This window comes from Gallus gallus, chromosome 7 (assembly GCF_016699485.2).
Source record: "Gallus gallus isolate bGalGal1 chromosome 7, bGalGal1.mat.broiler.GRCg7b, whole genome shotgun sequence".
Taxonomy (NCBI): domain Eukaryota; kingdom Metazoa; phylum Chordata; class Aves; order Galliformes; family Phasianidae; genus Gallus; species Gallus gallus.
The window spans coordinates 17,950,271-17,963,271 of NC_052538.1; the positions used below are offsets into that span (position 1 = coordinate 17,950,271).

Genomic DNA, 13,001 nt, shown 5'->3' on the forward strand with positions numbered 1-13,001 from the left:
TGTTCTGCATTTGATACTAGAGCTATAGTTTATGATTATACATAACAGTATGCACACTAAGCTATAAATTACTATTTTAACCTAATGATAATCTGTTCCTTTCTGTAACCAGATTGGTATTCTTCTGTTTTCTGCTCAAAGTCATACTGAAGCTTATTTTCAGAGTAGGAAACTTAAGTAAAAGAAAAAATGTTGGATTTAGTGGAAATGGCTTAAGAACAGAACAAAGCAAAGGAATATTTATAACTCTTCTATTTCAGCTTGACTTTAGTTTATATGACAGAGAATAGAGAGGTTACAAAGCTTAAGCACCTATGATAGCAGAGGCAGATGGTAAAATAAAGGTGGTGCCATGATTTATCTGTAAACACATTAGCTACAGCTCATTTTTGATCAGGTATAGTCTCTCACCTGGGGTTGGACAGGAAAGGTGTGTTACACTGCATCATATGGAGGCTGCTTCACACTGGCAGCATGTGAAAACATCACTGAGTTCGCAGCAGTGGTTCTTAGATTTCTGTGCCATATGGTACCCTGCTCTCTACTAGAGACCTACACAGCCCTATGGGCCTGTTCCTCCAACAATCTCTTTAAAGTTCATTCAAATTCATATTGATATGGCTGCATAGGAGTCTGGCAGAGAGTCAGAGATTGGCCAAAGCTAGCAAACTCAGCATGCATTTGAAAGGGAAACTAGGCTATCTGCCAGGATCAGTACTTGACAAAGACAGAGAAATGCATGTCCAGTGCCTCCAATCCGCATTTATAGCCAAACTTCAGTGCTTCATACCAGCTCTGCACAAGACTGAATCATACTGATTGTGCTGAGAAGAATCTTAAAGCATTAACAGCTTTTAATCAGTATGTTCCAGAAAGGTACTCAGAAAAATCCCAAGTGTTGTAACTGTCACAGATGTCATTTGATAGTGAAGAACAAATGATCAGAAGCAATGCTTTTGACAGATTTCGTTTGGACTGTAGATATTTCTCTTGGTTATACACACTGACACATGAAATCACACACAACAAAATAGGTGTTGGCAACTAAAATAATGTTTTAATTACCTGCTTGAATATGTATAGCAGCATTATTTCTTCTGTTCCTTATTTCCTTGTACTTCCTGCGAGCTTCATATCCTCTCCAAGCTAAAAATACAAAACCATGTGCTGGAAATTACATTTATTTAAGGAAGTGCTACAGAGTCTACAGAGTTAGAGATGTGCTGAAACTTTCATCTCTCCTGCCACAACCACTCCAGCCCCCACCCCCAGTACCTCCTCCTCACCCACCCACATGTTGAACTCTGAGTTCATGACTGCAGTACGCTCATCCCTGCAACTTCAAACACTGCTTTACTCGTCCAAATTTTAATTGTCACCATGTGCTCGCTGATGTCCTAATCCAAAAGGCAAAGGTGCATGATAATTGTGCATCATCAGTCAGCACAAGAACTCCCCTTCTCATATAGCTCCCCAAATTCAAAAAAGCCTGCTAGATTACTGGCAATCAGCCTTTTGGACCTACCCCATAACTTATGTTATCTGTAAGTATGGTGCACGTGAGAAGAAAGAGGGGGAAGAGAGGGAGGAGAACCAAGACACCTCATTTTATTTATGTGTTGCAAGATAGTGTAGACGCACCTAAGAATTTTTTCCATTTATGTACAGGCATCACATCCAGAATACTAAAATATTTTAAATAATGACATTACTGAAAGCTAAGATAACACCCTAGAAGTAAATCAGTAATATTTGCATCAATTAGCTGTAGAGAAAAGTACCTCCACTTATTTTGATTTCATATAAACTATTATGAATGAATAAATATTGTACACATAATTTAACATCTTGAAATGCCAAGTTACTCAGTTAAATAGGAAATGCGAATATTTACCTGACTGTATGGTAACAGCACTATTTTCTCTTTTTTCTTTGACTTTCTTGTACCTCCTTGCTCCAAGCCATCCCTTGATATAAGCCTGCATGATCACCACCCTCCCTATAACTTCTCGCAGGAACAAATTTAACTGCTCTATATGGTAATACTTTAGAAAAACCTGAAATGGAACAACAAATTCAATATTACACACAGGTAGCAGCACAATGTATTGTATTTTGCCTTTTTGTAAGCCTCATATCGGTCTACTTCAGGGCACTGTTTCTGGGAAAGCTCATAAAATACTAGTTGCTGATTTTATAGCAATTGTGTGAATTAAAGAATTTGCTCTCAGTGTGCTGGGGGAACTTCATTATTCCATTGCTTATGATCACCCCAAAATAAACCACATATTTTTGCCCTTAAGAAAGTGGTGACAGGGATGCTTTCATGTATCAACAGTTTTAAAATACAATTTCTTGACAGTCGGGGGATAAATCTTGGACTACATTTGTTTTACACAATATTGTCTAACAACACTGCTTCAAGAGGCAAATATTATGGGTAGTTATACACACTTCATCTGGGTCTTGAGCAGGAAAGCCCTCCTTGTTTTTCCTTTGTGAACAATAAAACAACTCAGGATACAACATAACTTTCTTTTCACAGAAGTCAGCCAGACCATTTAAAGCCACGATCAAAGGCTCTTCTATCAAAGAACCAGAAAAATCTCATCTGAAACTCCACAGATAATGTACTAACCAGACCCACAGAACAGGCCAGAGTGTAAAGTTTCAGTCATGTCATGATTAATAGAAGGATCTTCAGGAGGACACTATCAGAGCAGGCACTGACAGATGTACTGTCTTTATCAAGGCAGCCACGTGCAGAGTGCATTTTGGGGAGGTACCCAATGCACCTTTCCTCTGGTAGCACAAACTCATCTGGCTTGGAAGGGAACCTCTGTAACCTAGGAGGCTAACTAACTGGAACAAATTCCTTGCTCTCTTGTTAATTCACTCAGTACTTTCCAAACCACTCTTAGATATGCTTTGCTAAAGGGACACTATCCTTGAGAAAACATTAGCGTTCTCTACCTTGGTTTTTCCAAGAATCCAGTTTTCTAGTTTAGCTTTCTCCAAAATGGTGAGACAGTTCTCTCTGCTGCCAAGGGGAGACTCATGTGCCTTGAAAGCAAGGTAGTAATACCTGCAAAACAAAATGACAAAGAAAAGGTTGACTTGGCAACAAACGTACTTCCACTGCTCTTCTCTAGCTCAGAGATGGATCTTCAGAACTCACAGAAATATATCAAAGATATATTATTTGTATATATATATATATATAAGATTTATATATATAAAATAAGATTTATTATTGATATATTATTTATTATTATGGGTATTGGCCGTTATTCACAAAGAAGTATAAGTGGCCTTGATATTTGCTGGGAAACAGAGGTCCACATAAGAAGTCCAAGGACTCTTGAGCTTGTATCAAGGTCACCCTGTCAATGGCACCTAAGTAATATTCATTTTCAGTATGTCAAATAGAAAGACTGCAGTTTCTCAGTCTGTGAAGAAAAAGGCCAGCACTAGTAGGGCAGGCAGCACACAGTCTGTATCAGTGATACTGACGGATTATATATGCTGAGAGGCTGCTACCGTGTGTGAAGAATAAAGATTAGTTTACAGGAAAAACAACTCTCATATCAATCTTAATTTAGAGACAGCAGGATGTTCAGACTGTTTGACATCTGAATTTCGTGTTTCCAGGAAGAGGTCATATATATGCACAATTAAAACAATTGGCACTGCTATCTTATTGGCAAAGATCTTAGTGCTGGTGGTTAAACAAAACTAGTAGCTATTTTAAAGAGAAAAATAAAATGAACTACTCTTCATATGAATTAAAAGATGTTTGATAGGCATAAGGGTTTCCATGGTTATGTAAGTCATTAGGCATTGTGCCCTTTTTCTATTTGATTGGGATAATCAATCAGTGGGAATTATTATGATAACTCTAGTGGCCTTCAGATCAGGCCCACAGTAAACAACCTTGACTTTTGTTTTGTCCATGATCTTAAAAAGAACAGCCCTGAGAATTACATGAAATGAAATTACGGTGCAAAAAGATAACAAAAAAGAGATGCATACTTGTTTGAACTGAACAGACAAGAGGAATGATTGTAACAAGCCGTGCTTGTAAAGCCACGGTTTGTTCATGAAGGACAGTTTTATGGTATTGAAGTAACGCTATTTGCAAACAATCATGTAACATAACAGCAAGAACACAGGCTAGCTAGTTTACAAGTTCAGGGTTATTTTACCACAAGTACACAGTTAGATGGTAGCAACTGCCACCTCACCTCTCATTTATGAACCATCACGTTCCTTCTTGGTCTTCATTAATTTACACTTCTGCAGGAGCTACTCTATTTACATTGCTTTTGAAAGGAATTGGCAAGTTTGGCAAACTGATCTCCTAATTACTAGAATGGGTAAGAACCATCACATAGTCCTTAGAATAAAGAGAGGAATCTAACCAGTGAAGCTCAGTGAAGCTCTTGTAGCCACATAAAGGCAAGAAAAAATTCTACCTGATACTGAAGAAAGAAAATACTGAGAAGCAATTATAAAGAATGGAATAGCACAAGTTTGTGGTGTTTTTTTTTTTTTTTTTTTAATCAGGAGAATATGATTTTCAAATATTAGCTCCAGTTAATCTCTAGAGATTAGCTCCAGTTGTCACAAGAAAGAAAAAAGAACCACTAAAATAGTCAATAAAGATCAAAGGGGAACAAAATGATGTCTGAAGGCACTGGAATCTGTCCTGAACCGAAGAGACAGATATTCACCAACTGGAGACACTGCCCACTCTGAATAATGATAGGAGATTATGTGTTACTGAGTTAAGGTTTTTAGTGTAGTCATTTTTTCAGTAAGATGAAACTGCAAATTATATAGCCAAGACTTTCAAAATACCAACAGTCATGGCATTTAGCAGGTATGGAGAAACATGGCAGATCTAAAAGAAAAAAAGCACATTTCCTCTACTTTATTATTAAACTTAATGATGCCTGATTTCACAAGACAGCACTCTGACTTGCACTGGTAGAACTCAGATATAAAATATGCATATCCCAAACAATTTGTGATAGTTTGCTATTTCAACATGCACTTGACAGACATGTAAGAGAAGTTGCATCAATAGTAAATTGCTGATTGCTTCAAAAGCTAGTTTAGATTAGCCTTGGCATTTATACATATATGTAACTTAAGTGGTTCGTTTCCTTTCCTATAGGGAAGAAAAGCTTCGAGTCAATGCTATTATCAGCTTTTTGCATGTTCACGTATCTTTTAAGACACATTGTAGTTGGGAATTCTAAAATCATTGAACAATATTTAGATAGCACAGATACAATAAAATAGTCAGGGAGAACTCCACAATTTGTAAATTTTACAATCTTATCAATGACAAGCAAATGCTTTGTTTTCTAGCACCACCTGCTTTCATGACTAAGTCACTAACTACAAACACACAAGTAATTTGATTTGTGCTCAGGATAACTGTATCACAATATAGCATGTGCCATGTAGGGCCATCTAATTTACGAGATATAAGATCTTTGTATGGCAACAAAACACATGCAATATTTTGGAGGAAGATAAAATGTTTCACCTTAATGCATCTGGTGAAAGTTTGCAAATATTACACATAGTGAAATGTATGCATGGTGAAATGGTAGTGAAAATGTCTGGTTATGCACCCAAAGCTTTGGGCAACATACAACTACAACTCTGTTCATTTTGATTTATTGGCCTAAGAACATCTCTATCATACTTACGTAACTCTACTGTACAGAGATCACAAAGAGAGCGAACTCTAGTTACATGATTTTATCAAGAGAAGAAACTAGATCCTTAAATGCAGAAACGTAGAAATCACATGCACTTCCACATGAGAATAAAGTTTCACAACTTAGTTTTTTTATTTCCATATTTGCATGTGTTCTAGCAGACAATGCAGTGGTCCAAAACACTTTGTCTTTATTAAGCCAATACTTTCATTTCTGTTTTTAAAGATAAAGTTTATAGTCTTTCATTTGTTGTTACATAGGCATGGAAGGTCTTAATGAGTAATGAGAAATTTAGGACTACTGAAAAAAAAACCAGGTAATTTCATTGTAACACACACTACTTATATATTCAGACATTCACAATATTATGTCTTAAATGCACAGAAATACTCATGAAGAACACATGCTGTGCAATCCTCTACCTTGAAGTATTTTGAATTTGAGATGAAAAAAACAGTTTTACCCTCTGTTTTGGAAATAAATACAAGACTGAAAGAAAGACTTAAGCAGATAAGAAAGAATGATAGTATCACTCCCAGGGCAGCTTGCTAAACTGGCTGTAGGTTAAAGTAATGCTGTTCCTGGTCTATACATAAGGTATCATCTAAATGGGATCTCTGCACTACTTCACTGCATTTAAATAGAATAAGAATCATAAAGGCTATTACAAACCACTCTGCATGGGATTGGAGACATACTCCAGTATGTTGGTAGGATTTTCTTTAGATGCAAATGGTTACTCTTACTAACGCTACTGAAGATCTGAGTGATGACAGAAAAATGATCACCCAGGCTGAAATTAAGAAAGTGTAGAGTTCCCATGTAACTGGTACTACTGTTTTAAGTACAATATGGTTTCTTTCATTTGTCTTGAAATAAAGGCAGTAAATTCCTAAGTGCCATACTAATGCAAAACCACATTTCTTTTAAATTATCCATCCTGCTTGAAAAGTTCCTACACTATACACAAACTATATGTATCCTAAAAGCATTTGACTGATCACATTTTCAGCAGCAGTGAGTAAAAGAGAAGTAATTTCACCTCAGAAGAACTGATTACTCAGTTGATGAAACCTGTTTGAAATTATATATTTCTTAACCATTTGTTCTTATATTGCTCTACAAATGATCCTGTATGGATATTAATATTCTCATGCAAAACATATATTGGAGCAGGATTAACTTGGACTTAACAGTAGAGACAAAAAGAGTTCATCAGAAGTTGAATTTATCCCCAGATGAACAAATACAACGCTAAGACATGCAGAGTTAAAGGCATCCAAGCGTACTGAGACACAGAAAACATCAGATTGCTGCTTGTGTTAATTGTCTGACTTATATAAGGTTTTACCTTAGACAAGCAGATTGTAAACAGTTCAATTTCTCTCCTCTCCAATCCTTAGGGGTGAATTTTGGAACAGATCAATAAATAGCACTTAAACAGCACCATTAACTATTATAACAGCACCTCTTACCAAAATTTCTTTGCAGTCCAAACCTAAAGGCTCTGTGAGTTCTACACACCAAGATAATGATTAACAGTTCTTGTCTTTAAAAGGAATCTTTGTATTAAAACATTCTGTCCTCAGGTGGAGAATGGGCAATGACATGTGAAAACCTTCAGGTGGGGGAAGGGAGAAAATCTCTTTCTAAATAGACCCCCAGCTACAAAAGGGGTATTCTCAGTGTTCAGAAGATGCTTGTTTGTTCTCAGGCCTAAAAATGTAAAGTTAAAATACAAGCAAAAGAACCATCGTGGTTTTGAGCACTGAAAGAGCCTGTAGATAACTTTCAAAAATTCCCAGCACATGTTGGTTGCATCTTACCTCTTTCAGAGGCTTCCCCAGTAGATTGTATAAAACTAATTACATTTAGTAACTCTGCAGTAAGAGAATGAATCGAAAAATGTAACTGAAAAGTGAAAAAAGCATCTAAGAGACTCTTAAGAAATATCTACAAAACTTTTCTGTAGAAAATACTGAGAGCATGCTGTCAATCATCAGAAAACCATAGGGTCACAGAAATACTCCCAAAAAAGCATAATTTGGTCCATTCTGTATTTATAATTTGTAAGGGATTATCAGACTTTTTACTCCTAGAGGTTTCAAGCCTCCTTTATCCTGCAACTGTTCACCAGCATTCTGTGGATGCGAAGAGTCTAGAAATATGTGGAAGATACAGTAGTTTATCGTACATAAAGTGTAAAGTGTATGCAGATCGTGAAATCTTAAATTCACTGAAAAAAATAACAATCACTTCCATGGATAATAGTAAAATTAAAATAAGGTGAATGGTAATGCTTTTTCTCTAGAATTCACTCGAAGGTTTTGATAAAAAGCAGACTCAGTGAGAATGCAGCAAGAATGCACTATTTTAACAGTAAGTATTTATTTTCTCTCTAGCAGATCAGTTGACTTCTAATTTAATACAGGGCTTCCCTTATTTTGAATTATAAACAAGCCTATCACCACTGGACAGAAGAAACGTAACACTGAGAATTTAGAGACTGAATTGGTGTCAGGTGTACCAACAGAGACCTTATGCGAATTTACTCTAAAAATTCTTTTAGAAAAAGCAGAACAAATCATATTGGGATCACTGTTACAGAAATATTACTGGCACTGCCATGAGCATATGTTCTGAATGACATGCTCTGGCTATTAAAGAGGAGGTAGCACTCATAGGAAAACTGCATCCTGCATTCTAATGCAGTACAAAGAATTTTGATGCAGAACATAAACTGGCAGAGGAGTAAAAAGAAAAAAAAATACAATCCTTACATGAAACTTGTACAAAACTTCTCAACACATTCCTGTGTGCTTGAGGCACATGAAGCCTGACGCCATTTTAGCACCACGAGACTCTCAAGTCTCTTCTATTTCAAAACATGATATAGCATATGCTACATTACACAGAAGGTGTATATAGGGTGGGCATATGCAGTAAGGCCACACCTGCACATCACGTCAGGGGCCTAGGCACTGGAATATAGGAAATAGTGTCTCATCTAATGGGAATTTCAATGTAGGTCTCTACTAAAAATGCGCACTTTCCTTAGCTGCTGTGCAGTGCATGGTCACTGTGCAGTCCTGCAAGCCAGGCCCACCTTGCTGCCTGATCACCTTAATAACCTGTACCTGAAGCCCAGGATCCCAGCCTGAGAAAGGGACCAGAGAGCTCCACAGAAAATATGTAAGACAGACACATGACGGTATGGGATGTGAAACATCGCAAATGGGGATGAACTGCTGAAAACTTGATAGGTTCAGAGTGTTTACAGGGGTTGTAAATCAGATTTTGCTACTTTAATTAAAATAATCTATTTGTTTATACATATGAAACACATGATTCTATCTTTGGCTACAGTATCATTATATGAATGAGTTACAATTAAGACCTCTCCTCACCATCTGTTTTTTAACCCAATAAACTAAATTCCAGGTTTGCAATCTGTGAAATAATCTGCTCTGCATGAAAACAGAAGATGGTAAAGAGCGACATTACAAAGCTTTATCTTTTGTTTACCTCCCACCTGATAAACACTGAATGGTTCTGTTCCCTGCCTTTGATTGTTTTGTCCTCATATTTCCTGCTAAGAGTTTACAAAACAGCATTATTGAACAGGCAGACAAGAAGCACACCTATTTGTTTAATAACATCAAGGGAGAAAAAGTGCTGGCTCATCCGTTTTGTTGTTAAGTTGCTCAAAAGGATCAAAATACCAATTAACTTGCTCGCTTAGAAAATCTTTGATATCCTCAGATTTACCGACATTTTGAAACTCTTGTTCATACTTGCCTAATGTCTTTTTGATTATGAACAAAGAAGTGCCAATCTGTTTAGCATTTGACCTGTTTTCTCAAACATTTTTATGTATTCAACTACTTAGTTCCTAAAAACACTTGACTAGTCGTTGCTGTAAGTGGAAGAAAAATGTTTTCTGTTCCAGTGATATCTTTTTTTCACATTGTTCATTATTTTTTTTCAAAAACATAATGGAATAGAATTTGTTTAAAAATGAAGCATAAACTGAACAAAGGAGAAAGAATTGCCTGCCTCAGTTTATATTCTGAACTCAGTCAAAAGCCTTTTATGCTGGTGGGCAAACTGCTAAATCTCCCCCCAGTTCTCTTATATTGACTTTCTTTTCTGAATGAATTACACCAGGTTGGACTTAAAAACTTGGGGACTATAAAAAAAGATGTTAAACACGACTTGCCCTTATCTGTAGGAATGGAAAGCTACAGTTATCATTGCTTGTATTACCATTCATTTTCAAGGTTGTACTCAGATTCTGAGCATTTTCAAATGAGAAAAATCTATTGATAGGATAGGAAGAGGCCTAATTTCATCTCAATTTACATCAGTTTCAGTGAAATTAATCTTAGTTCACTTATGTGCCGATTAGACAAAATTTCAGGCTCTTTGTGATGTTGTGAAACATGTAAGCGATCAGAAAAATTAATCTTTTTGTTCAACCTGCTTTAGAATTGTATGACCTTACTAAAATTAGTCATGTAACACACAAATTAAAGGTGGAGGGAAATTGCGTCTGAAAATTAAACTGCTTTGATGGACAGATGAACATGTTAGTTATCCTTCCTGGGATACAAATCTCTCATGCATTTCTGTTACATATTCCTTTAGCATCCTAACATATTACAAATCAGAAATTTCAGTAACTTTTCAGAAATTGATCAAACTACAGTGTACTGATCAACATCTGTCTGTGCAAGAACCACAGATACACAAACTCAAATAACTGATCTACCGACATGTACATTTGCTTAGTCTCTGGGTTTTTGGAAAGGCCTATGAAACTCTCTGTCTTCTTTCTCAAAAACCTAATGAGCTACTTCCATCTAGTATCATATGAATGGGGTTTTTTTGTGTTTTTTTTTTCTGTAGATTCATTAACTCTATACTCTCTGGATCTCTAGTACAGAAGATAGCAATAAAGGGTTGATACAGTCATTTGCTACTTGTTCCTACTTTTAAGGAGCCAACTGCTTAGAGGTACCGCTTCTGTTTCATTATCAAATTATCAGCCTTACAGACTAGAGAAAAGTAAACAATACATACAAAAATATTTTAGCTCTAAAGGAAGCCATATAAAGACCGCATAAACAGATTGTCATTATAAAGACAACTGCATTTCCTGAATCAGATTTGTAACTTCTTGATACACAGATACTTTCAGTAATCAAACTAGTATATAGCAGCTATGATGAGGGTTCAGGTCAACAGATATCTGGCTATAATTCATGGTAAATTCAAGACACATGACCATGAGGAAGCTGTTAGGAAGAATATTCTAAAGTTAGAGAACTTTTGTGCACACAAATGCTTTTCTCCAGTTACACCTGTATATTACACCTCTTCACTACCAGGCTAATGTCAGTGTACAGGCGTAAGCTCTTGACATTTCTACTAACTAGTCTTGCTCCAGAGCAGAAACAGCTTTTTCAGTTGAATATTCATACTTCCTGAGCTGACAAAAAAATGAGGAAAGGTTGTGGGGGAAGGGAGTGTATGAGAAAAAGGGATGAAAGGGGTATAAAACGGGAAAAAGGAGAGGCATTCTTCTGCATTATGTCTCTATGTGGGAACTACCCCAGTATGACACAGATTTGAAATTATGCCTTACATTTTTCCAGTATGACTTCTCTACACACTAAAGGATGTAATAAATTAAATTTGGTACGTTATTCACAAAAATATTTTAAAACATTTTTTACAATGTGTTATGTTTAAAATCAGTATTGATGAAAAATTCTCTGGAATATTTCTAGCTTTTAAAAAAAAATCCTGATTTAATTAATGTTAATATTTTCAAGCTTGAAATTAATACTCTTCTCAGACAGTTGCTCCTTTTTTAAAACAGTTCTTTTATATCAGCTCTTTCTTAAGCATGTAGATCTTATTAAAATGATGACTGAAGCTCACTGACCTTTCAAATCCTTGTATTGTCTGAGCATGATGCTTATTGCCACATGTTGCATCTGCTGCAGAAATCATAGGGATGGTCTTGCTACTGAATACTAACTGCTCACTGAAGTTCTCCCTCTTCTATTGATCACTCTTGTAGTTTTTATCTGATAGTTACTGCTTTTATTAGAATAACACAGACCATACATGTACAAACCAATGTTTTTAGAGCTTTTCATACTTAAAAATACAATATATTTTGTTGAATGGAACTTTAAAATGACAGTCATGCTATAGAAGACTTACCTTTTAACAAACTCTTCAAAAAGGATGCGATGAGAATATCCTTTTTGACGTATTTTGACAGTTTCCAGAATTCCAGTGTATCGTAGCTGCAGTAGAACTCTCTCATGAGAAAATGTTAGTGCTTCTCGATCATCATTAGGTTTAATGCAGCGGATAAAGTGAGGCTGTCCAACAACCATTTTGGATAGAAGATCCATGAGGGAATACTAGCAAAGGAAAAAAGAGATACAGAGTCTTGTCTATAAAAACTGCAATTCAATTATATAAGCAGGAAATTCATTTTGTAAACAGTATGGAATGATTGATTCTATGTTAATCTGTCATAACGTTAATTGGTATTCGAGTTTTTATTTTTTTAAGCTTTTGGCTAAATTCCAGAATCTATTAAAAGCTTTTAACTGTTAAACACAAATTATAATTCTGGTTCTACTTACCCTATTCTCTTCACCTCTCCTTATATTACCTTCTTGTAGTTTAAGAAGGCTCATATTGAAATTTTTAATTAAAAGCTGTCCAAACTATAACTCTTGTAGGCAGATTTGATCAAACAGCTATCCCCAACAGGAGAATAAGCTTACTGTAAAACAAACAATCATGTAAGAATCACAGAAAACCATGGAGACCATGGGGTTGAAAGAAGCCACCAGTTTAGTACTCTACCCACGGAGAGCACTGAATGTATCTGTATCATTTCAGGCACATCTCTGAGGAATCTTTTTGTCAGAATCACTGCTACAGACTGCACATTCTCCCAGGATAATCCATTGAAGTGCCACATTATTGTAACTATTCAGAATGTTCTTAGCATCTAACCTGAATATTCCTGCTGAAATATGGGCCCATTACTTCTTGCCTTAACCAACTTGAACATTGAATACAGTTTATTTCACTGCACAAAAATATTTCTGCTTCTGCTTCATTCTTACCTCATTATCCCACTGTCTGATCAGAATTTGCTGCAAATATACTCAGTCTCAATGCTGCATACAATTCCAAGCTGACTGGATCTGAGTGTGGTCACTTGGTTGTAGG

At 36.0% G+C, this 13,001-nt stretch overlaps 1 protein-coding gene across 13 annotated transcripts in view; it reads right to left on the reverse strand.

Moving 5' to 3' along the window:
* MYO3B (myosin IIIB) overlaps positions 1-13,001 on the reverse strand; it is a 211,163-nt gene that overhangs the window by 71,869 nt on the left and 126,293 nt on the right. For 12 of the 13 annotated variants that reach the window (XR_005861643.2, XR_005861642.2, XR_005861644.2 and 9 more), the window contains 4 exons: positions 11,970-12,175; positions 2,974-3,085; positions 1,895-2,057; positions 1,066-1,146 (listed from right to left, as the gene is read on the reverse strand). Coding sequence is in view for 10 of the 13 variants with exons in the window: in XM_040704167.2 (XP_040560101.1) it covers positions 1,066-1,146; positions 1,895-2,057; positions 2,974-3,085; positions 11,970-12,175 (562 nt within the window). In the remaining 3 variants the exon portion in view is untranslated. Of the gene's footprint in view, positions 1-1,065; positions 1,147-1,894; positions 2,058-2,973; positions 3,086-11,969; positions 12,547-13,001 lie in introns of those variants that run through there. The other variant, XM_040704174.2, reaches the window with a different exon arrangement.